Genomic DNA, 25,973 nt, shown 5'->3' with positions numbered 1-25,973 from the left:
TTGTATTTATAATTTTTTTTTTACCAAAAAAAAATAAAAAAATAAAAAAATTTAAAAAAATAAATGAATAAATAAATAAATAAATAATTTTAAACAATACTAAAAAATATATTTATTGTTTATTAAATATAAATGATTAACAATTTTAATACTATTTTAATTTACCAATATGTGTGGGAAAATTTAAATTTAAGAATACAATATTTTCAACACAAGCAATAATAGCTCCCACCAATTTTTTGTTTTTTTTTTTTTTCAAACAATTAATTTTAACTGTGACATAATAAAAAAACAGTAGCAGTTCACCATCAAAGGCTATTTATAGTAATTTCCTAATTAAAAAAGCTATTTATATAGTAGATTCAAAAAATAAAAATAAAAAATAAAAAAAACTTTCAATAACATCAATATAATATATATTCAAATCCAAAAAAAAAAATAAAAAAATGAAATTCAATATTAAAAATAAAAAATATTTTATAACTTAAAAAAATCATTTAATTACTATTAAAATTTTTTTTTTATTATTGTCACTATAATAATAATTAATTTTATTTGTATAATATTATTAAGGTAAATATAATTTTAAAACAATTTAAAATTTATAATTTTTTTTCAATTTTTTTTTTTTTTTTATTAAAATACATTTTTTAAATGACCAAAGAAATAATTTCCAAGGTTGAATTAATTAATAAATTAATTAATTAGAGTTAATTAAATTAATTAACTGCAATGACATGTTGAACTTGCAATTACAACAGAGGAATTATAACCAGTTGAACTTGAATAGTTTGCCTTATATGAATAATCTAAACCTGAACCTGAATAGCTTGAGCTATATGAATAACTTGAACCACCTCCACAAGCATTATAACATGAGACTGAATTAGAACCCATTGACAATGAAGAACCTCCATTTGATGAAATAACTGATTTACTAATTTTATTTGGTCTTGAAATTGAAGTAATTGCAGCTATATTAGAAATTAAAAAAAAAAAAAATGTTTAGAAAAATAAATAATAGGTTTTTTTTTTTTTTTTTTTTAAATATTTTATTGAACTTACATAAAATTGTCATTTTTTTTACTTTGTGTATTATTTTTTAATAAACAAATAATTTATTTTTAAATGATGAATAATATATTTTCAATTTCAATTTATACTTTTTTTTTTTCTCTAAAAAAAAATTAAATTAAATATTAATAATAATATTTTTATATTTATATATATTTATTATTTATTAAAAATTAATATAAATGATTAACAATATTAATAATATTTTAATTTACCAATAAGTGTGGGAAAAATTAAATTTAAGAATACAATATTTTCAACACAAGCAATAATCGCTAACACCAATTTTTTGCTTTTTTTTTGTTTTTTTTTTTTTTTATAACAATATTTAATATAACTGTGACATAATAAAAAAAACAAAAAGCAGTTCAACAAAAGCTATTAATAGTAATTTCCTAATTAAAAATGCTATATATAGTTAATCCAAAAAAAAAAAAAAAAAAAAAAAAAAAAAAAAAAAAAAAAAAAAAAAAAAATTTGAATAACATCAATAATATAAATGAAAAAAAAAATGAATTTCATTCTTGACAAAAGGAATTGGTTAAAAAGATATTAAGATAAGAAAATCCATTGATAATTGTTTTTTTGAAAGAAAAAAAAAAAAAAAAAAAAAAAATTACTGAAAATAAACTCAAATAATAATAATTCAAGTCAATATTTCTAATGTTGAATTGGAAAATAATTGAAAAAAAAAAAAAAAAAAAAAAAATTAAGATTTATGCATATGTTTGTGGAATTAAAAAAAAAAAGCCAAAAAAAAAAAAAAAAAAAAAAAAAAAAAAAAATTTGATGCGCTGTACAGTCGCCTAATTTTTTTTTTTTTTTTTTTTTTTTTTTTTTTTTTTTTTTTTTGTTTTTTTGTTTTTTGAATTGTAATAATAGTAATTTCAATATATTTGTTTTCATCAACCGAATATATACATAATTTTTTTATTTTTTTCAATAAAAATATTTATTTAAATAAGTTTAGGAAAAAAAGAAAAAAAAAAATGATGAAAATAAAATCATTAATAATTTTAGTTATTGTTGTATGTTTATCAGTTTTTACATACGCAGGTAGAGATTTCTATGATATATTAGGTATAACTAGAGATTCTTCACCAGCTGATATCAAAAGATCATATCGTAAATTATCAGTGAAATATCATCCAGATAAGAATCCAGATAAAAAAGATATGTATATCGAAATCAATTCAGCTTATGAAACATTAAGTGATCCAGAAAAAAGAAGAATCTATGATCAATATGGTGAAGAAGGTTTAAAACAAAACCATGGCGGTGGTGGTTTCGATCCATTTGATATTTTCTCTGTGTAAGTAAAAAAAAAAATAAAAATAAAAAAAAATAAATAATAATAAAAAATAAAAATATTTATTATTAATTAATTAATTAATTAATTAATTAATTTATTTATTTATTTATTAGATTTGGAGGTGGTGGTAGACATCAACAACAAGCCCAACAACAACAAAGAGGAGCTGATATTGAATTGGAATTAGAAGTTACATTAAAGGATTTATACATTGGAAAAACCACAAAAGTAACACATAAGAAACAAGTTCTCTGTACAAAATGTCGTGGTTCTGGTGCTAAAAAAGCATCAGATGTCACTACTTGCGGTGGCTGTAAAGGTTCTGGTATCAAATTAAAGGTTCAACAATTAGGTCCAGGTTTTGTACAACAAATTCAATCAGCGTATGTATTTTAATTATAAACTTCATTTTCAATTAATTAATAATAATACTAATGATGATGACGATGATGATAATAATAATAATAATAATAATAATAATAATAATAATAATAATAATAATAATAATAATAATAATAATAATAATAATAATAATAAATTTAATAATAGTTGTGATGAATGTGGAGGTAAAGGTAAAAAGGTTACAAGTAAATGTCCACACTGTCATGGTAAGAAAGTAGAGATTGGAGAAGAAACATATACAATTGAAATTGAAAGAGGTATGAATGATCAATCAATTATTAAATTAGAACAATTAGGTGAAGAATCACCAGATGTTACTCCAGGTGATATCATTTTCAAAATTGTTACATCCCCAGATAGCAAATTTAGAAGATCTGGTGATAATCTTTACTATGATATGTCAATTACATTATTAGAAGCATTGGTTGGTTTCAAGAAGGAAATCGATCATTTAGATGGTCACAAAGTTGAAATCAATCGTGTCGATGTAACTTCACCAGGTTTAACCATTAAAGTTGATGGTGAAGGTATGCCACATCATTCTTTCCCATCTCAAACTGGTGATCTTTACGTTATTTTCAATATTATTTTCCCACAAAAAGTTTCTGCCGAGGATAAATTATCTTTTGAAAAATTATTAAAATAAAATAAAATAAAATAAATTAAATAAAAAAATAAAGACAATATATATATATTTTATTTTTGTAATAATAAATAATAAATTGTAATTATTACTTTTTTTATTTTTTATTTGATAATTTTATTATTTATTTTTACTTTAATTGGAGGAAGGAAAAAAAAAAAAAAAAAAAAAAAAAAAATTTTAAAAAATTATTTTTATTAATTTATTATTATATTATAAAATGAATTAATATATATGTTATTATTATATAAATATATATTAATACATTTATATATTATAATATTTCTTTTTTTTTTTGAGGTTTTTTTTTTTTTTTTTTTTGAATTTATGTGTGTCATGATATTTTGTGTATATATTATTATTATTATTATTATTATTATTATTATTATTATTATTTTTTTTTTTTTTTTTTTTTTTTTTAGTTATTAATTACTTTCAATTGGATTTGTAATAGTATTATTATTATTATTATTATTATCAATATTATCCTCAACACCAGAACTTGAACTACCAGTTGATTCACGTAAAGATGGATCATCAGAGATATTATCTAATTGAATATCTTCATCTTCAATGATTGGTTTACCCATTGTTTCTTCAACTATTAAAAAGGTAAGAATTAAACCAACGAAAGCAATAGCACCACAAACGATTAAAGTTTTACCTAATCCATAGTTTGTAAATAAAGGTTTGATTGTTGCACCACCGATTACAGCACCAATTTTACCGGCAGCAGCAGATAAACCATGACAAGTTGCACGAATTTTAGTTGGGAAAGATTCTGAAGGCAATACAAAAGTTGTAGTATTTGGACCAGCATTACCGAAAAAGAAAGTTAAACCATAGAGTACAATGAACAAAGCTTTAATCTTTACGATATGATCATAACTTATACCCATCACCATATAGGTTATACCTAGTAGAGCGAAACCCAACATTTGTAACTTCTTTCTTCCCAAACGGTCAATCAATGCGATACCAACGAAATAGCCTGGCAAACCAATGAGTGCAAGATAGAGTGAAACCAAAGTTGTATTCCAAATCTCATCATAAGTATTGCTAGCATCATCGAAACCAATCAAAGACACAATAGTGCCATTGAAAAGACCATTAGCATAGAATGTGATATCGAAAATGAACCAACCACCGGCAGTACCCGCTAAAGTCTTCCAATATTTCATAATTGATAAAAACATTTGTTTCTTTTGAATCTTTGCTTTATTTGAAAAGCTTTTAGTCTCTTTCATTTTAATTCTAAAGTAAATCATCACCAAACCTGGTATGCCGCCGAACCCCAATGCCAATCTCCACACTAAATCAATATGATTTGAACCACAGATTTTCAAGAGCACTATAACAACCACTGGCGATAGAATTATACCCAAACCTTGCATACTAAACACTGAGGCCACTTGAGAACCACGCTTTCTATCACTGCTACTACTCTCACTGGAGATTGTGGCCGACAATGGATACTCACCACCAATACCGAAACCCAAAATGGTTCTCCACAATGTCAACATACCAAAAATATTCAATGCTGCCTTGTCAAATGAAACTGCACTTGCAAATGCCCCAACAATAATAAATGATAACGTTATAATAAACCCTATCTTTCTACCAATTCTATCTGCTAAAAATCCAAAAACAATTTGACCACCAACTGCTCCCCATAATGCACCAGTGGATACCATCGATGAATCACCACTTGATTCTTTATAAAGTTTTTGTAATATAACTAATACTAAATTAATTACAAATAAATCATATGCATCACATAAAAATCCTAAAAATAAAAAAAAAAAAAGATATAATTAATTTAAAAAAAATTAGTAAAAATATTTTTATTTTTTTTTTTATTTCTATTTTAATTTTTTTTTTTTTTTTTTTTTTTTTTTTTTTTTTTTTTAAAATTAATTATATCTTACCGGTACCAGCCACTATAGTTTGTTTTAATTGAGTTAATATATTCTTTTTAAAATTTGGTTTTATATTATTATTATGTATTGTTAGTAAATCTGTATTCGTTTTATCTATCGTTATTCCACCCAAATTATTTTCGCTATTATTATTATTATTACTATCATTTTCACTATTATTATCGTTTATGCCAGTCATATTATTATTGTTATTATTATAAGTAGTAGGATAAGAGGACGCAATAATATTATTATTATTTATATTATTTTTATCTATTATATAATTATTATTACTGTTATTATCTATTTGTATTTTATTATTTGTATAGTTATTGGAGGTAGTTGGCAATAATAAGGGTTTTTCCTCTATTTCTTCTTCTTCGTCTTCCTCGAGTAAAATGGTGTTGTTTTTTTTATTAATAGTATCATCGTTGGTTGATAGTATTAAATAGTCACCCCTTTCGGAATTTCCTTTCCTCATTGCAACACCTCCTAACTTTTTTTTTTTTTTTATTTTATTTTATTTTTATTTAATTTTATTTAATTTTATTTAATTTTAATTTTTTTTTTTTTTTTAATAGTTCCGTTGGTTGGGACTCTCTGTTTTTTTTTTTTTATAATTATAATGTTGCGATTTTTATTTTTTTTTTAATATTTATTTTTAAAGGAAATAATGATCGATTTGTTCCCAAAATAAACGACTTTTAAATTTTATTTATTATTGTTTTCGTACAAAAAAAAATGACAGAAAGTCTGAAATACAACAAAAAAAAGATTTTTTTTTTATAAAAATAAAAAAAAAAAAAAAAAAACGATTCAACAAAAAAAAAAAAAAAAAAAAAAAAGCCTTTTGTTTAAGGTTTTTTTATTTTTTGTATATGTGTATTTCTTTAAAGTGTGTTAGGTGGTGTTACAATAAAAAAAAAAAAAAAATATATAAAATAATGTGAAACACATAAAAAATTTTTTTTAAAAATTATTTACAAAAAAAAAAAAAAAAAAAAAAAAAAAAAAAAAAAAAAAAAAAAAAAACAAACACACATCTTGAATTTTATGTTTTTCCAAGCTGGGTGTGGGGTTTCGCCCTCGCATAAAAAAAAAATTTTAAAAAAAAATAATAATTAAGGTGCAAAAAACTATTTTTTTGATTAAATTAAAACCCCTTCACTGTTTTGTGTTTTTTTTTCTCATTTTTTTATTATTTTTTTTTTAATTTTTAATTTTTTTTTTTTTTTTTGGATATTTTTGATATTTTTGACAACATATGATCACTATCGGTAATTAAAATTTTTTTTTTTTTTTTCATTGCCGACGTTTTAATACTCCACAAAAAAGGTATGAAACCCAAAAATACAAATAAAAACAAATCAATAAAAAAAAAAAAATAATATAAAATAAAATAAAAAAAAATAAATCTACCAAATTTATATGAAAATACTACTTTTTTTTTTTTGTGATTTTTTTTTTTTTTTAATTTTTTTTTTATAATACTTACAAGTGCCTTTCGAGTTTTTTCATTATTTTCCAAATTTATATTTTTTATATTATTATTTTCCCAATTACCTATAATTATTATAATTATAATTAATTATTATTAATAATTATTTTAATTTTTTAATTAGTATTTGAAAACCTAAAAAAAAAAAAAAAAAAACTTTACCAATTTCTGTAATTTTTTCAGACTCTTCTTTTGGTAGTGTAACATGAATTTTGGGTATTTCAAAATTATCACCCATTTCATTGTTTTTTAAGTCCATGGCTTTTCCAACCTCTAAATAAATAAATAAATAAATAAAATTAAAAAAAAAAAAAAAAAAAAAAAAACAAGAATCCAGAAAAGAAATTGATGGTGGTGAGAATTGGTGAATGGTGAAAAAAAAAAAGAAAAAAATTATTATTTAAAAAAGAAATAAATATTATTTTGTTTTTAAAAAATTAAAAAAAAAAAAAAAAAAAAATATTAGTTGTATATTAAAATTGGTTTATGCTTATGTATACTACAATTATTTTTCATTTTTATTATTTCTCAATGTTTTAGAAAGAATGTAAAAAATTAAAACCCTAATTTTTTTGTTTTTTTTTTTTTTAATATCAAATATTTAAATAAATAAAAAAAAAAAAAACAAATAGATGATTAAAAGATTAAAATCTTTTGATAATAGATTTTTAAAAAAATTTTTTAATTTTTTTTTTATTTTTTATTATTTGATTTATTATTCTAAAACAATAGCAATATTATTTTTAATAAAAAATAATTAAATATACATATTATTATTGTTAATTAATATTTAATCGATATCTTTCTAAATTTTTATTAAAAAAAAAAAAAAAAAAAAAAAAAAACAAAAATTTACATGGTGGATAAAGTAGTGTTGCGAACTATTATTTTTTCATTTATTAAATCTCCCAAAAGAAAAAAAAAAAAAAAAAAAAAAAAAAAAAAAAAAAAAAAAAAAAAAAATTAAAAAACCTACCTTTTATGTTTAAAATACATATGTGTTTTTAGAAATAAATGATTTTTTTTAAAAAAAAAACAAACACTTTAAGTTTTATTTTAAAATTATTTTTATTACCAATGGTGATAATTGCTATTTATATATATAGTAGTTATATTTATTTTTAGGGAACAATATATTAAATATTATATATTGTTTTTTAGAGAATCAATTTTAAAGGTGAGGATTTGATTTTTTTGGGTATAAATTAATATTTTGAAAAAAAAAAAAACAAATTGAGACAAAAAAAAAAAAAAATAGGGTCAAAGGTAGTTTTATTTAAAACAATGGTTTATTATTTACATTATCTTTTATTTTAATTGAAAATGGAGAACGGTTAGTTGATATTTGTATTTGTTAAGATAAATCCTATATTTTTTTTATATGGAATTTAATTTTTTTTTTTTTGTTTTATTTTTAATCAAAAAATAAAAAAAAAAAAAAAAAAAAAAAAAAAAAATTTCTCATACTTTCTTTTTAACATTTAATATTAATTTTTTTTTTTTCTAATATAATTTTCATTTTTCCCTCGATTTCTTAAATGGTGGTTTAATTTCACACATTTTTTTAATAATTTTTTAATTAAAAAAAAAAAAGAAATCGATTGTAAAATTAATTCATAGGTTATCATTCATATTAATTGTTTAAGAAAAAAAAAAAAAAAAAAAAAAAAAGATTATCTTAGTTTATTGTTAATATCTTTTTATCCAATTTATTTTAACTAGTTTCAATCCTAATATTTAATATGCCCTCAAACATATATTAAATATATTTAAATATTATGAAAAAAAAAAAAAGCTAATAAATAATTTTTTTTCTTTTTTTCTTTTTTGTTTTTTAAAATTAGAAATGGTGTGTTTTATGGTTAAAAATCTTCACCATTTAATTGCAATAAACAATCTAACCCTTAAAATTTTTTTTTTTTTTTTAATTCTTAAACAAGCTACCATTCATATAGGGTTACTTCCTAAAACTTTTATTTTTATTTATTCACCCATCTCAAATATTTTTAATATTAATTTTTATTTTAAAAAAAAAAAATAAAAAAAAAAAAAAAAAAAAAAAAAATTTTATTTTAATATTTGCTTTTTTGACAAATTACTTTTTTTATTATTAAAGATTATTGATCATAATTAATAGTATTTTAAAATTATACAAAGTTAAAAATATTTGTAAATTTAATTTTTTGCAGATTTTAGATAGCATAATTTAATAACCCCTTTATTCTTTTTTTATTTTTTTATTTAAAATATATTTTTATTTTTTTTTTTAATTAAAAAAAAACAAAAAAAAAAAGTATATATAAACATTAAATACATTTAAAACATTAAAATTCATATTTTTGAAATTAAAATAAATTTTTTAATCAAAACAGGCAACTATTAATATTAAAAAAAAAAAAAAAAAAAAAAATAATTTACCCCATTCCCATATTAGTATTATGATTTAATTTTTTTTTTTCCAATTTTACAAAATTTTTATAAAATAAAATTTGTAAATAAAATTAAAGACACTAAATTATAATAGTTTTTAATTAAAATTTTAATTTATTTCATGATTTTGTGTAAATAACGATATATGCTTGTTTTACAAATTTCTTTGAAATAAATAAATTAAACAATCGAATATAGAGGTAGTGGTTACCGTTATCGAACTTTTTTAAAAATCATGATTTAATTTCTTAAATCAATTTTTAATTTAATTTTATTATTTAAAAATTTTATTTTATTTTACTTTTTATTATTTTTTTTTTTTTTTTTTTTGATTATAAATATAAAATATTTTTTTTTTAAAAAGAATCATTATTATTATTAATCTTTTTTGTACAAAAAAAAAAAAATGAAATTTTTATCAGCTTTATTATTAATTGTATTGTTAATTTCTGTTGTTGTAAGTTTTTATAAATTTTTATAACCTTTATTTTTAATTTTTTGTTTTATTTTTTAAAAATACTAAATTAAGAAATTAATTTACTAAAATTTGTTATTTAATTTATTGTAATTTAATAAAAAGTTTGGTAATACTTCCGGACCAAGTTCAGCATGGGCAACTACCACAACTGGAGGTACAACTGGTTCACAAACATCACCAGCAACCCACGGTGGACATGGTGGTAATGGTGGTAATGGACATTCAAATATTGGTAAGAAATTAATGATTGTTATAATTTTATTATTATTATTTTATTATTATAATAATATGTTTAGTAGTAGATATTATAAAATAATAGATTTATTATACTAATTTTAAATTACATAATTTATTTAGACATCCACGCAGATGTTGGATTATTAGATACCCTATCAGTACATGCAAGAGTTAAGGCAAACGTAGCTGATACTGTTAATGTTAAAGCCAAAGCACGTGTTGAGGCATAATTGTACTTGTAGCAAATTGACCAAATAAACAAAAAGCAAAAAAACTCTGGAAAATTTATTTTTATTTAATTAATTATTAATAAATTAGTTTTATGTCTTTTTATAAATTAATCAATTTTAATACCTTTTTTTTTTTTTTTTTTTTTTTTTTTTTTTTTTTTAATTTGATTAATTTTAATATTATTTTTATCCATATTTGAATCTTTTTTTTTTTTTTTTTTTTTAGATAAAAATTACAAAAAAAAAAAAAATCCAATTAAAAGTAGTAAATAATCCTCTTAATTTTATATATATTTATTAATATTTTTATTTCCAAAAGATTTCCACCCCCTTTATTTAATGGTTATTATTTTTTTTAAAATTCTGAAATAAACTTTAATTTATATAAACCATTGCATAAATAAAAAAAAATGGGGTTTTATACCCATTTTACAAAGAATAATTTTAAAAATCCTATATATCAATTAAAATTGATTTACATTATTGTTAAAATACCAACTACTATTCTTTAGTAGATTTATTCAATTATTTTTTTTTTTTATTTTCCCCCGCAATTAAAAAAATAAAATTAAAAATAAAAAAAAAATAAAAAAAAAAAACCAGTTATTTATGTTGCAACAATAGGGGGGTCATTGATTTTACTATTATTTAAAAATTCATAATAATAATATCGAAAAAAAAAAAAAATAAAAAAAAAAAAAAAAAAAAAAAAAAACTATAAATAGAAAGGATGACGCCCTAATTCGCTATTTACATATTTGGGAAAAAAAAATTTTTAAAGAAAAAAAAAAACTACATTTATTAATTTTTTTAAAAATATCCAAAATATCAAAAAAATAAAGAAGTAGAGTGGTAAATTCTTGATAGAACTCCTACACCATTTTTTTTTAATATTGGGAGTTTTGTTTTATTTTTTATTTTATTTTATTTTTTTTTTTTAATTTTATTTTTATAAAATTTTTAAAATAATTAAATAAATCCAATAGTAATAAAATTTTTAACCACAAAAAAGGAACAACCACCCCATAATATTTATTTTTATTTTTATTACACATACCACAAACCGTACCATAAATTTATTGGATAGGAGAGTTGAATGTACATTGTTTAATTATCAATGACATTACTGGGAAAGTCTATATATTTTTTTTTTTATTTTTTATTTTTTATTTTTATTTTCTTATTTTAAAAATAAAAAAATCCACACACAAGATCACGTATTATTTAAAAAAAGTCTTAATTTATTAATTACTATATTAAATTAAATAGATATTATAAAATTTTTTTTTTTATAAAAATTGGAATTTCTTTTTTTTTTTTTTTTTTATTTTTATTTTTCTAAAAATAATCGATAGTTTAAAAATAACAATTTTAAAAATTAAAAATAAAAATAAAAACAATAATAATAATTAAAAAAATAAATAAATAAATAAAAAAAAAAAAAAATTTAATAATTAATTTTAAACAAATAATACCATATTATTTTTGAAAAAATTAAATTTAATTTGCAATAGAGGACAATTACTTTTATTTTTACTTTTCAATATCTCCTTTTTTCATTCTCTCTCTTTATCTCTTTATTTTATTTTTTTATTCTTCTCCTATCCATATTATTAATTCTTTTTTTTTTTTTTTTTTTTTTTTTTTTTTTCAAAAAAAAAAAAAAAAAAAAAAAAAAATAATAATTAATATATAAATTAAATAAATAAATAAATAAATTTTTTATTTATTTTTTTATTTTATATAATTATATTTTTGTAAAATATAATTTATAATATGAATAGAAATTATTTATTCTTAATATTTATTATTTTAAATATTATATTTATTAAAATAAGTAATAGTACAATTCAAAGCAATAATAATAAAAATAATTTTAATAATAATAAAAATATTAATAATAATTTAGAAGAACCAAAATCAATTCAAACTATAATTGACCATTACTTTGGTAACTTTTTAACATCTCCATTAGGTAAAAAAGTTAGTAGTAAACATTATATTATTTTTGAAGATCCATTAGAAAAAGAAATACCATTTGAAAAAAGTTATGGTTATAATTGCAAACATGATGAAATAAGTCAAAAATTAAAAAAACCAAATTTTAAAAAAAGACATATTTATAAAAAAGTTGAAGATTATTACCCTGAATCATCTTCTTCAAGTTATACTTCTTTTTCTTCTTCTTCATTTTCAAATGAAAATAAAGAATTTCAATCAACAGAAATTTTAAATGAAAAAGAATTAATACCTCAACAATTAACATTACAAAGACCAGTTCAAAATAGACCAATTACAAATAAAAATGATGAACCACAACAACAAGCTCAACAACAAGCTCAACAACAACTTGAACCTCAACCTCAACAACAATCAATACAAGATAAATATAAACCAATACCAGGATATGAAAATATTGATAATAATTTATTAAATGAAAAAATTCAAAATAATAAAATTCGTTTCTTTATTAATGAAAGTTATGTAGTGGGTAAAGGTGATAAGGGCGCATGTCATATGGTCGGTCAAAAAATTATTATGGGATTTAGTGGTGTTGTTAAGGAAGATTGTAGAATTGATGTTTTTAGTGGTGCCATTTTGAATACTCCATGCTTTTATAGTTGTCAAGAGAAAGATATACTAACTGAAGATTTGAAGGTACTTTTAATGGATTATGTTGTAAAAGCAACTTTTGATATATTTACCAGTATAATATCAGTTCGTACACCTGATAAAACTTTAAAATTAGTGGAGGACCCTGATGAACCAAAACCAGTCCAATGTACACGTGGTGTTTACATACCAGAGGAATTATACACCACTGGTATCAATAATACCGATCATTATGTTTTCATTACATCAAGACCAACACCAGACCTAATGACAATTGCATACTCTTTGATTTGTGATTCACCAATCTATTACTATGGTAGCGCTAAAGATGAATGGGTTTATGAAAGACCAAGAGTGAGTGTACTAAATTTCAATCCAAATTATTTCACTAAAATCTTAGAGAGTCAAAGTAAATGGACATTCAATCAATTTATGAGAGTTGGTATCCATGAGATGGTTCATTCACTTGGATTTTCATCACCACTTTATAGTAGTTTCATTAATCCTGAAAGTGGGTTACCATATAGTGTAAATAAAACAATAACTAAAACAGTACAAGAGAATGGTACATCACCATTAGGTAAACCATTCATTCGTGAGAAATATTTAATTAGTTCACCATCTGTTGTAAATTTCACTAAAGAGTATTTCAATTGTGATTCAGCAGAAGGATTTGAATTGGAAGATTATGGTGGTGCAGGTACTGCTGGAAGTCATTGGGAGAAAAGAACAGCCGATGAAGAGATAATGACTGGTTACATTTCACCAACGTTGCCATTAAGTAGATTAACTTTATCTTTTCTTTATGATACTGGTTGGTATTTCCCAAATTTTAATTACTCTGAACAACATAAATGGGGTAGTAAATTAGGATGTAATTGGTTAAAGAATTGTGAAATTGATTCTTGGTCTCATCAAGGATACTATTGTGATAACTTTAGAGAAATGGGTTGTACTGCCAATAGATTAGGTAAAGGAATTTGTCATATAGTTCGTTATCAAGATACAATACCTGTAATTTATCAACATTTTAATTCAACATCAATTGGTGGTAGTAATCGTGCCTCTGATTATTGTCCATACTATCAAATAGTTCATTCAGTATCTTGTCCAAGTTGTTCCTATTGTTCAAATACTGAAGAATCTCCAAATAAATCAATAAAAGAAGAATTTGGTAAAAATAGTAGATGTTTTAATTATAATTTACTTTACCTTAGTAATGAAAGATTTATTAATAGAAGAACTAATACTAGTAATAATAATAAAAAAGTTAAAACTATAAATAATAATAATAATGAAAATAATGAAAATAATAAAATTAGTAGTAATAGTGATGATAATAGTAATAATAATAATAATAATAATAATAATAATAATAATAATAATAATAATAATAATAATAATAATAATAATAATAATAATAATAATAATAATAATAATGGTCAATTATATGATGAATATCAAGAAAATAATATTATTAGTGATCCAATGGCAAATAGTTTATCAAGGAAATCAAATGTTGAAAAAAAAGTTGGATGTTGGGTTAATAGATGTAGTGATAAAAATATTGTACAAATTAAAATTGAAAATGAGTGGTTAGATTGTAATTATAATTCAACTTTACAAATACCTTTAGAAAATAATCAATTCAGTACCATAGTTTTAGAATTAGTTTGTCCTACTGATATGGATTTATGTATTAATAGATAAATGGAAATCCTGGAATTAAAATAATAAAAAAAAAAAAAAAAAAAAAAAAAAAAAGTCAAAATAAAAATAAAATTAGGCACACCTTAGATATATATTAAAAAAAAAATATAAAAAAAAAAAAAAAAAAAAAAAATAAAAATAAACCAATATAAAATAATTAAAAAAATAAAATAAAATAAAATAAAATGGAAAAATAAATAGATAAAAAGTCAATTAATATATGATTATTATAGATAAAAGGATACCGAAAATTTGAATCTATAATTAGATCTTTATTAAAATATTTTATTTTTTTTTATTTTTTTTTTTTTTATTATTATTTTTTTTTAAATCTTAAGATTTTAAAATATTACAAAAGTGAGCACGAGGCTTGTTGTAAAATGAAATAATAAAAAAAAAAATATATATAAAAAAAAAAAAATAATTGTTTATTATTTTAATTCCGCGCTTTTACCGTTGAGTATTGTTTTTTTATTTTTATTTTTATTTTTATTTTGAAAAAAAAAAAAAAAAAAAAAAAATCTAAATTTTTAATTTTTTTTAAATTTTTATTTTTATTATTTTAACACCACCATTATTTTTATTATTACTATAATAGTAAATTATGGATCCAAGTGAAGAGACAAAGTCTCAAACTTTACCACAAGATATTAGTAATGACAACAATAATATAATTATTGAAAAAGAAGAAAAGGAGATAAAGGAAAATACAAATAATAATAATACAACAACCACAACCACCAATACAATAACAACAAATGAAACTATAAATGTAGAAATCGAAAATATACCGCAACCAACAATTATACAACAACAACAAATTAACGAGGGAGTAGAAAAATATTTAAACAATTCAACAGCAATAAAAGATAATAAGGACGAAATATTTGATAAGATTTTATCAATAATTAAAGAAAATAATTCAAATTTATTAAGTCAATATTTAGAGAATTTATCTGGTTTAAAAAATGAAAAAATAATAAAAGATGATGACAAGGAAGATGATGAAGATGATGAAGATGATGAGAAAATAGAAAAAAAGAAACAACCACAACAAAAAAAATCCATAAGATATTCTCAAGAAAATTTAAATCTTTATTTAGAAAGAGAGAAAGAAATTAAAGAAAATAATAAATATTTTAATTTTAAAGAAATTTTAAATAAAACAATTGAATCAACTGGTAAAACTTTATTATATACTTCAATTGAATCTGATTGTTTTAATGATATAGTATTATTATTATTAAAATATGGAGCTGATCCAAATAAAACTGTAACATTAAATGAAAATATAGATGAAAATACTACAACTAGTAGTAGTGGTAGTGGTAGTGGTAGTGGTAGTAATAATAATAATAATAATAATTTAAATAATTCAAATAATGAAATTGATGAATTATTAGAATATTATAAAAAATCAACAAAAATTGAAAGTCCAATTCATTTAGTAATTAGAAACGGTGATTCAACAATTTTAAATTTATTATTGGATTATAATGTTGATGTGAATCAAAAGGATTCATTGGAAAGAACACCAATTATACTATCAAGTGCAAATGGTAAAACTGAATGTTCAAGATTATTAGTATTAAAAGGTTGTAAAGTTAATGAAATTGATAAAAAGCAAAAAACAGCACTTCATTTAGCAATGGATGGTGGCTATGATGATATAGCAACAACTCTAACTCAAAATGGTGCTGATATCTCCCTTAGATATCATTATAAACCATTAAATAGACATAATCATACCTATCGTCAATCAATACAAGATTATTCAGATTATAAAGATATTAAAATTTTAAATAAATTAGATCGTTTTGGTAATATTCAGTATGGTTATAATAATTCAAATGATAATAATAATAATAATAATAATAATAATAATAATACAAATAATAATACAAGTAATAATAATACAAATAATAATACAAATAATAATACAAATGAAGAAATTAATAATGAACCACCATCACCACCAATTGCACCAGTACCTAGAAAATATACAAGAAGATCAACTATTAATAGTGGATTAACATCAAATATAAGTGTTTTAAAGAATAAAAAAGAGATTGAAAAAGAATTGGAAAGATCAATTAAATGGAATGCAATGATAAAGAGATATAATTTGAATCACAAGTTTACAGGTAAATTTAAATCTAGATCTATTAAAGGTATACCCGATAGAATGAGATCAGAGGTTTGGCCATTGTTATCACATGCTCAAGAAGAGAAATCCAGGAATCCAGGTTTATTCAATCAATTGGTGAATCAACATTCTGCAAATGAGATTTATATAGATTTGGATGTTAATAGAGCTTATAGAAATCATATATTTTTTAGAGAACGTTATGGTATGGGTCAAGTATCATTATTCAATGTCTTGAAAGTTTATTCACTATACGACCAAGGTGTTGGCTATACTCAAGGTATGAGTTCGATCGCTTCTTTATTAGTGATGTATCTATCAGAGGAAGATGCTTTTTGGACTTTACAATCTTTAATGTCTAGACCAGAATATTCAATGAGATCAATGTTTTTATCAGGTTTACCAGGTCTAATAAGAATGTCATTCGTTTTTGAAAATCTTTTAAATCATTATTTCCCCGCTGCTAAAAATGCTTTAGATAATATTAACTTAACAACCACCCTTTATTCAACAAAATGGTTCCTAATTGGTTTCTTAGATTCTTTCCCATTTCATATCTCCTTGCGTGTTTGGGATTTAATCTTCTCTGAAGGTTATACAATAGTTTATTCAATTGCAATGGCTTTATTTAGATTAAATGAAAGTAAGTTAAAAATTAAAAATAATATCATATTCTAAACACACACAACAAAATCCTGACCTTTTTTTTTTTTTTTTTTTTTTTAAAGAATCAATTTTAGCAAATAAAGATAGTTTTGAAAAATGTTATAATATTTTAAGATCATTTGAAACATTTGAAATTGATGAAGATATCTTTATTAAATATGTAATAAAACATAGAATTAGTTCAAAAAGAATTCAATATTGGGAAGATAAACATGCCGCTTCATTATCATCAACAAATTAAATAATAAATAAATAAAATAATAAAATAAATAATTAATATTTTTTATATTAAAAAAAAAAGTAATAAAATAAAATTTATTAAATGATTAAGTATTACAAATTATTTGTTTTTTATTTTTTTTTTTTATTTATTTACATCCTTTTTTTTTTAAAAATTAAAAAGAAAAAACAGGAGAGTGTATATATGATATGATTGGGGAATATGCATATTATTATTATTATTATATTTTGAGAGGGTGGTGATTTAAATTTGAGCACCTTTTAATTGTTGAGCAGCTTTCTTTGCTTCAATTTCTGCAATTTTTGCAAGTCTTGCATCTTCTGCTTCCTTTGCTTTCTTCTCTTCAAATATTTGTTGTTTCTTTTGAATTTCTTGTAAATCTTTTTCTTTTCTTTGTAAAGAATCACCTTGTCCCTTTTGTGGTCCTTTCTTTGATCTAGCTTCTGCTCTTTTTCTATCAATTTCTCTTTGATTACCTCCTATATAGAAAAATATTAATAATTAAATAGATAAATATATTCAAATTGTTAGAATTTTTTTTTTTTTTTTTTTTTTTTTTTTTTTTTTTTTTGATTTAATTTAATATTTTATTATTTTCACAAAATGATTTTTTTTTTTTAAATTTATATTTTATTTTATTTTGTTTTATTTTATTTTGTTTTATTTTATTTTATTTAATCATCATTTTCTTTTTATTGAATACTAATAAATTTTTTTAAAAACATACTTGTCATATTTGTATTTTTATTTATTTAAAGTCTGTGGTTCCTTTTATTAAGTTTTTAACAAATTTCAAAAAAAAAAAAAAAAAAAAAAAAAAAAAAAAAAAAAAAAAAAAAAAAAAAAAAAAAACAAATCAAAATTTCAAAAAAAAAAAAAAAATTGAATAAGATTGGAAAATAACCAAAGTTCGTTTATTTCCAAAAAATAAAAAAAATAAAAAAAAATAAAAAAATAAAAAAGTTGTTTCATCATGTTTAGGCAACAATCAAAATATTTAAAGACTTTATTTTTAAATTTTAAAAATAGTAATATAATTAATAATAATAATAATAATAATAATAATAATATATTAAAAAGTAGTAAATTTACTACTACTACATCAACTATAAACAATAATAATAATAATAATAATAATAATAATAAAAAAAATAATAATAATGAAATAATTGAAATTGAAGAATTAAGAAATAAAATTAATAGATATAATGATTTATATTATAATAAATCTAAAAGTGAAATATCAGATTTCGAATATGATAAATTATTTAAAAGATTAGAAATTTTAGAAAAGAAATTTAATCAACAAACTATTACTAATCAAGTTGGAGCACCAATTAGTGATTATAGTAATAATAGAGGATTAAAATTCAGACATAAATCAAGAATGTTATCATTACAAAATACTTATTCAAAAGATGATATAATTGCATTCAAAAATAAAATTGAGAAATTTCTATTAAAAAAACAAACATCACAACAACAACAACCACAACAACAAATTGAATACTCTTTAGAATTGAAATATGATGGTATTGGTATAAGTTTAGTTTATGAAAATAATAAATTAAAAAGAGTTTTAACAAGAGGTAATGGTGAAATTGGTGAAGATATCACAACAAATGCATTACAATTTATTCCATCACTTAAAAATTTATTAACTTTACCTTCAAATTTAACCGTATTTATTTTATTTCTAATATTAGTAATTATTATTATTATTATTATTTAATATTAATTCCTTTTTTTTTTTTTAATTAGAAATATAAAGATTTTGAAATTAGAGGTGAGGTTGTTTTAAATAAATCATATTTAAAAATTATAAATAAATTAAAACTTGATAATAATGATCAACATCAATATAAAAATACAAGAAATATTGTATCTGGTATTCTAAGGAAATCAATTGAAGAAGATGCTAATGATTCATTAAATATTGAACCAATATTATTATTAAATGAACAAATGAAATTTGATTTCTTTCCATACTTTTTTATACCAACTAATAATAACAATAATAATATTAATAATGGTGAAAATGAAAATGAAAATGATAATGAAAAGGAAAATGACAATGAAATGATAATTGATGATGAACGTTGTAATACACAATCAAAGAATTTAAAACTTTTTGAAAAAATGGGATTTCAAATTGATAATGGTTCAAATACAGTTGTAACTTTATCTACTGGTGGTGGTGGTAATAATAATGATATAAAAAATATTGAAGAATTTATAAAAGAATGGGAACTTAAAAAAAGAGAGAATCATAATTGGGATATTGATGGTATAGTTATAAAAGTGAATGATATAAATATTCAAAGAATATTAGGAGACATTAATAGATCACCAAGATGGGCTTTTGCATATAAATTTGGAGCAAAGAGTGAAATTTCAACAATAAAAGATATAGTTTTACAAGTTGGTAAAAGTGGTAGAATTACACCAGTTGCATTGGTTGAACCAATTCAAGTTCATGGTGTTACCATTTCTCGTGCAACTTTAAATAATCTCTCATACATCAATAAATTAAATATTAAAATTGGTTCAAAAGTTTTAATTGAACGTGCTGGTGATGTAATTCCAAAAATAATTACTAACCTTGATGATAATATCAATAATACCAATACCAATACCAATACCAATAATACCAATAATATTGAATCATTATTTAAATGTAATGAAAATGGTAATATATTATGTCCATGTAATTTAAAAAGTGAATTAGTTAATAGAGTTGGATATGTTGATTATTTTTGTGTTGCTGAAAATTGTCCAAATCAATTAGTTCAACAAATTTCATGGTTTGTTGATAAGAAAGCAATGAATATTCAAGGTGTTGGTAAAAGTCAAATTCAAGTATTATTAGAGAATCAATTAATTGAAGATTTCGGTGACTTGTATGAACTTTATCAATTTAAGGAAAAACTATTATCATTGAAAGGTTTTAGTCATACAAAAGTTAATAATTTATTAGAATCAATTGAGGATAGTAAATCACGTGGTTTAGCTTCACTACTCTGTGCTATAGGTATACCTGGTATTGGAAGCTCAAATTCAAAGATCCTCTCTGAGAAATTTCAATCTCTGGATAATCTAATTAATTCACCATCAATCGAATCAATTGAATTACAATCTGGTCTTGGTAGACAAACTTCTGAATCAATCTTTAATTTCTTTAACCCATTAGATCAATTTGAAAAACAATATTTAGATTATTTAATTTTTAAATTTAAATCAAATAATTTAAAATTAACTCATAATAACAATAATGATAATAATGAAGAAATTGGTAATAATAATAATAATAATAATAATGAAAATAATAATAGTTTTTTATCAAATAAATATATTGTAATTACTGGTAAATTTAAATTGGGTGATAGAGATTTTGTAAAAGATTTTATTCAAAGAAAATTTAATGCAAAAGTTCAATCATCAATAAATTCTTTTACTCAAATTCTATTAATTGGTGAAAAACCTGCAATTGCAAAATTAAATAAAGCAAATGAATTGGGTATACAAATAAAAAGTGAAAATGAACTTGATATTAAACATTAAATTCCCCACCAAAAAAAAATAAATAAAACAAAAAAAAAAAAAAATAATATTTTTTTTTATTTTTTTTTAATAATCATTTAATTTTATTTTTTTTTAATATGAATTTAGTAAATAAAATAGAGAACTCAAAATCATTTTATGTATATTTAAGTGTCAAATTTTAATTATTAATTATTAATTTTTTTTTTTTTTTTTTTTTTTATTTTTTTTTATATACCATCATGACCATCTTTTACAAAGTTAGTTTTTTTTTTTTTTTTTTTTGACTAATTTCAAAATTTGAATTCCCACATATGCGTAAACTTGAATTGCGAAAATCAATTATATCATTGGGGGATTTTATTTTATTTTATTTTATTTTATTTTATTTTATTTTTTTATTTTTTTGGGGGTAAAAGAAATTTCAAAAAAGGAAATAAATTCGTTTTTTTGTTAAAAAAAAAAAAACTATTGTGTGGTATTTTCACGAATTAGTTTTTTTCTTTTTTTTTTTTTTTTTTTTTTTATAATTTTGTTTGTGTATAATTATGTTTTTCAATTTAACTAAAATGGTAAAAACAAAATACACGATAACTTTTAAGTGGTAAAAAAACAATGAAGTGAATTATAATATAATAACACCATTTTAAGATGTTTTAAAAAATCCACGTAATGTGTGTCAATTTAAAAAAAAAAAAAAAAATTAATTTAAGGAATATTTTTTTTTTTTAATAAAATCTTTTTTTTTTTTTTTACAATAATTATCTTTTTATTTATATAAATATAAATATATATTTTTTTATTATTATTATAATTCACCATACTAGATTATTATTATTGTTTTTATTATTTTTAAATTTACAAATCATCCCAAATATTCAAGTTAATTCATTTATTGGAATTTTAAAACTATTCCAAAAAAATGCCATCCTCTACATCTTCAACCGACTCAATTGTATGTTTCTATAATAATTTTCACTTAAATATAAAAAAAAAAAAATAATATTTCTTAAAAAATTTAAAATTTAATTATCTTAAAAAAATAAAAAAATAAAAAAAGTGTTGGAAATTTTTTTTTTTTTTTTTTTTATTATTTAATAACTAATTTTTTAAAAATAAATATATATTATTATATATTTTTTAAATTTATTTATATGTTATTAATTTTAAATTGTATTTTTATTTGTATCAATAATTATAAAAATTTTAAAATATATGGGTTTTTATACACAGAGTGATGAAGAAAGTGTTTTATCATCATCAGATCGTTCACCAACTTCGTCATTAATTAGTAATAATAATTTAATTGAAGAGAATTTATTAAATGATGATATAAAATCAACTTCAACTTCCATTTCAACAAATGGATCACCAGAATCTAAAAATAAAAAATTACCATCAACAAGTACTTTAATTAAAGATGGTGATAATAACATTTCAATCAATAATAATAATAATAGTATTAGTAAAAGTCAAAGAAATGCAAATAATGAAATATTTTTTGGTGGTGTAAATAAAACTGTTAATGAAGAAGAGTTATTAGAAATTTTCAATGAAAATAGTGATAATAATGTATTGGAAATTAGATTAATGAAAGATAAATTAACTGGTGAGAGTAAAGGATTTGGTTTCGTTCTTTTTAATGATAGATCAATGTGTAGAAATGTTATTGATAAATTAAATGGTAAATCGATTAAAGGTAAAATCATTGAAGTTAAACAATCCGAGAACAAACGTAAACTATTCATTGGTAATTTACCAAAAGATCTATCAAAGGAACAATTCATTTCAATATTTAATGAAAAAACTGAAGGTATTGAATCAATCGATTTCTTAATGTCACCAGACCAACCAAATAAAAATAGAGGTTTTGCTTTCATCGAATATCAAGATCATTATTTAGCCGATACTGCTCGTAGAATTTTAACAGCTTCAACTGTAAAATTGGGTGATTATATTACTACTCTCACTGTGAATTGGTCAGATCCTGATCCTACAACTTTAGATCCTCAAAATGATCCATTGGAAAATAAAGAAATTAAAGCAATTTATATTAGAAATTTACCATTAAATCATAGAAACGACCTATCAATTACAAAAATAATTAATGATATAATTCAAGAAAATTCTTTATCACTTTTAAATAATAATAACAATAACAAAGATGATATAATCGAAAAAATAATAATACCTCAAGGTGCTCCAACATTAGAAATTATTAATAATTTAAATAATAATTTAAATAATAATAATATTAATAATAATAATAATAGTTTAAATAATTCAAAAAGAGATTATGCTTTTGTTCATTTAAAAACTAGAGAATTGGCCGAAGAAATTTTAAGAATACATGAAGAAAAACCAATAAATATAAATGGTAAGGTTTTGTCATTAAGTTTTGCAAAACCAATAGATAAAAAATTAAGATCCGATAAGATTCAAAGAAAATTACAAAGAATTTCCAATAATCAAAAAAATAATTTGAATAATTTAAATAATAGTTTTAATAATTTAAATAATATAAATAATGGGAATCTATTTGGAAGTACATCTTTTAATCCTCATATTCCCCAACATTATAAAAACTCAAGTGTACATTATAACCAACTAAATAATAATAATAATAATAATAATAATAATAATAATAATAATCAACAACAAAAACAATTATTACAACAACAATTTTTAAATTATTTAAATAATAATACCAATAATAATTTTAATAACTTTAATGGAAATTTACCAATGGATAATACATATTTACAACTTTTACAGCAACAACAACAACTTCAACCCCAACAATTATATTTTAATTATCCGAACTCCTTAAATAATGGAAATTTTCAAAAAAAAAGATTTACTCCATACTAATTAAATAAAAACTTAATAGGAAAAAATAAAAAAATATTTATATATTCTTTCCAAACGCAAAAAAAAAAAAAAAAAAAAAAAAATCTGTTTTGGGTTTTGTTGCACTTTTTTTTTTTAAATTTTATTTTTTATTTTATTTTAATTATTTTTTTCACCCGCAAGTTATTTTTTAATTATTTTTAATTTTTTTTTTTTTTTTAAAAAAAATATAATTTTTTTTTTCTTTTTTTTTTTTTTCAATTTTGTTAACATATAGACAAACCGTTTGTTTTCATTCAATAATTGGTGTACACTAATATATTTAAATATAAAAAAAAAAAATAGTTTATTTTATAAATAAAAGTAAAGAAAAAAAAATATATATTGTAAGAGATTCATTTAGGAAACAATTTATTTATTTCTACCCAATATTGATTTTTTTTTTCATATTTCAATAAAATTAAAAAAAAGAAATTTAATAGGGAATTCTTTACATATTAAAAAAAAAAAAAAAAAACCACACTCTTTTTATTTAATAACAATTATTGTGATAATATTATTATTAATAACAACAATAATAATAATACATGTATATACACTTAATATAATAAAATAAGTATATACCTATATTATTTAATAAGTTATTTAATAAGCTTCATTTAAGATTTTTTTTATTTTTTTAAGAGGAGAGTTTAGAAGGAAAATAAAAAACAAAAAAAACAAAAAAAAAAAAAGAGAGTTAAGGTTATATTTTTAAGAAAAATAATTAATATCATTAAGTTTCATTAAATTTTATTAAATTTTATTATTTTTACTTTTTTTTTTTTTTTTTTTTTTTTTTCTCTAAAGTTATTGTACATATAAAAAAAAAAAAAAAAAAAAAAAAAAAAATAATAATAATAAACAAATAAACAAATAAATAAAATCGAAAATATAGAAATGGAGTTGACATTAAATAATTTAGACGAGTTTGGAATTGGTTCAAACCAACTTATTGTAGGCAAATCTTTAAGTTTATGTAGAGATTTTTTAATTTCTAAACTATCAGATTGTATCGGCTCAGATTCTAAATTTGTTATAAATGAAAATGACCTAGATATGGGTTTCGTTTCCTCTTCGAAAGAAGATTTTTCAATAACCAGTGATATGATAAAAGATTTAAAAAAACAAATTATAAATCAACAAACTATAATACAGAATAGGACAAAATCAAATGGCAATAATAATAATAACAATAATAATAATAATAATAATAATAATAATAATAATAATAATAATAATAATAATAATAATAATAATAATAATAATAATAATAATAATAATAGTAACAATAACAGTAATAATATTTTAAATTTTGAAAGTTGGGATTTATCTTGTATTATTCAATTTTTCCACAAATATATGTTGAATTCTTTCTTTTCAGATGATTTTATTCAATTGAGAAATCTTTTACATGAAATATATAATTTTAGAAATTCCTGGGCTCATCAACGTCCATTTTCAATCGATGACGCAAATAGATTATTAGATTCAATGGAGCGTTTGTTTTTTACTATTGGTGATCCCAATATGGCCTCCTTGATGCAAACACTTAAGCATACACATTATTTTTATAGCTTTAACAAGATCTACAACTTGTTCTCTCTAGAAAAGTCTTCTTCCCTTCAAGATATTTTTAAATTTGTCTCTTCCGTAAATTCTGGTACTAATATTAATAAAACTAATCAGTCTTCACCTTCTTCTTTAAATTCTTCACCTTTAAATTATAATAATAATAATAACAGTAATAATAGTATGAATAATAACATGAATAATAATAATAATAGTATGAATAATAATAATAATAGTATGAATAATAATAATATGAATAATAATAATAATAGTATGAATAATAATATGAATAATAATAATAATATGAATATGAATAATATGAATAATAATAATAATAATATGAATAATAATATGAATAATAATAGTATGAATA

General features: G+C 19.9%; 10 protein-coding genes across 10 annotated transcripts; 7 read left to right on the top strand and 3 right to left on the bottom strand.

Moving 5' to 3' along the window:
* Positions 1-723: 723 nt before the first annotated feature.
* DDB_G0282315 (hssA/2C/7E family protein) lies at positions 724-1,078 on the bottom strand (the record flags this gene model as incomplete). Its single annotated transcript, XM_635160.1, has 2 exons — positions 724-974; positions 1,066-1,078. 2 exons carry the CDS (start codon positions 1,076-1,078, stop codon positions 724-726), a joined length of 264 nt encoding a protein of 87 aa, XP_640252.1.
* Positions 1,079-2,063: 985 nt separating this feature from the next.
* On the top strand, positions 2,064-3,434 carry DDB_G0282313 (heat shock protein DnaJ family protein; the record flags this gene model as incomplete). Its single annotated transcript, XM_635159.1, has 3 exons — positions 2,064-2,386; positions 2,500-2,769; positions 2,936-3,434. The coding sequence occupies 3 exons, from the start codon at positions 2,064-2,066 to the stop codon at positions 3,432-3,434; spliced, it is 1,092 nt and encodes a 363-aa protein (XP_640251.1).
* Positions 3,435-3,856: 422 nt separating this feature from the next.
* Positions 3,857-7,086, bottom strand: DDB_G0282311 (major facilitator superfamily protein; the record flags this gene model as incomplete). The annotated part of the gene is made up of 4 exons (XM_635158.2): positions 3,857-5,217; positions 5,360-5,846; positions 6,846-6,913; positions 7,011-7,086. 4 exons carry the CDS (start codon positions 7,084-7,086, stop codon positions 3,857-3,859), a joined length of 1,992 nt encoding a protein of 663 aa, XP_640250.2.
* Positions 7,087-9,684: 2,598 nt separating this feature from the next.
* DDB_G0282307 (hypothetical protein) lies at positions 9,685-10,223 on the top strand (the record flags this gene model as incomplete). Its single annotated transcript, XM_635156.1, has 3 exons — positions 9,685-9,735; positions 9,859-9,988; positions 10,114-10,223. The coding sequence occupies 3 exons, from the start codon at positions 9,685-9,687 to the stop codon at positions 10,221-10,223; spliced, it is 291 nt and encodes a 96-aa protein (XP_640248.1).
* A 1,776-nt stretch (positions 10,224-11,999) lies between these two features.
* DDB_G0282305 (hypothetical protein) lies at positions 12,000-14,546 on the top strand (the record flags this gene model as incomplete). Its single annotated transcript, XM_635155.1, has 1 exon — positions 12,000-14,546. The coding sequence occupies one exon, from the start codon at positions 12,000-12,002 to the stop codon at positions 14,544-14,546; it is 2,547 nt and encodes an 848-aa protein (XP_640247.1).
* Positions 14,547-15,150: 604 nt separating this feature from the next.
* DDB_G0282303 (ankyrin repeat-containing protein) lies at positions 15,151-17,599 on the top strand (the record flags this gene model as incomplete). The annotated part of the gene is made up of 2 exons (XM_635154.1): positions 15,151-17,335; positions 17,421-17,599. 2 exons carry the CDS (start codon positions 15,151-15,153, stop codon positions 17,597-17,599), a joined length of 2,364 nt encoding a protein of 787 aa, XP_640246.1.
* A 243-nt stretch (positions 17,600-17,842) lies between these two features.
* Positions 17,843-18,333, bottom strand: DDB_G0282301 (hypothetical protein; the record flags this gene model as incomplete). Its single annotated transcript, XM_635153.1, has 2 exons — positions 17,843-18,078; positions 18,327-18,333. 2 exons carry the CDS (start codon positions 18,331-18,333, stop codon positions 17,843-17,845), a joined length of 243 nt encoding a protein of 80 aa, XP_640245.1.
* A 239-nt stretch (positions 18,334-18,572) lies between these two features.
* On the top strand, positions 18,573-21,160 carry DDB_G0282299 (BRCT domain-containing protein; the record flags this gene model as incomplete). Its single annotated transcript, XM_001134548.1, has 2 exons — positions 18,573-19,304; positions 19,361-21,160. 2 exons carry the CDS (start codon positions 18,573-18,575, stop codon positions 21,158-21,160), a joined length of 2,532 nt encoding a protein of 843 aa, XP_001134548.1.
* A 1,194-nt stretch (positions 21,161-22,354) lies between these two features.
* On the top strand, positions 22,355-24,010 carry rnpA (RNA-binding region RNP-1 domain-containing protein; the record flags this gene model as incomplete). Its single annotated transcript, XM_635151.1, has 1 exon — positions 22,355-24,010. One exon carries the CDS (start codon positions 22,355-22,357, stop codon positions 24,008-24,010), a length of 1,656 nt encoding a protein of 551 aa, XP_640243.1.
* A 918-nt stretch (positions 24,011-24,928) lies between these two features.
* DDB_G0282351 (hypothetical protein) lies at positions 24,929-25,973 on the top strand (the record flags this gene model as incomplete). The annotated part of the gene is made up of 2 exons (XM_635150.1): positions 24,929-25,681; positions 25,718-25,973. Coding segments are annotated over 2 exons (1,009 nt in total), but the record flags the coding sequence as incomplete, so codon positions are not given.

This window comes from Dictyostelium discoideum (genome assembly GCF_000004695.1).
Source record: "Dictyostelium discoideum AX4 chromosome 3 chromosome, whole genome shotgun sequence".
Taxonomy (NCBI): domain Eukaryota; phylum Evosea; class Eumycetozoa; order Dictyosteliales; family Dictyosteliaceae; genus Dictyostelium; species Dictyostelium discoideum.
This window is presented reverse-complemented; position numbering and strand designations above follow the sequence as displayed.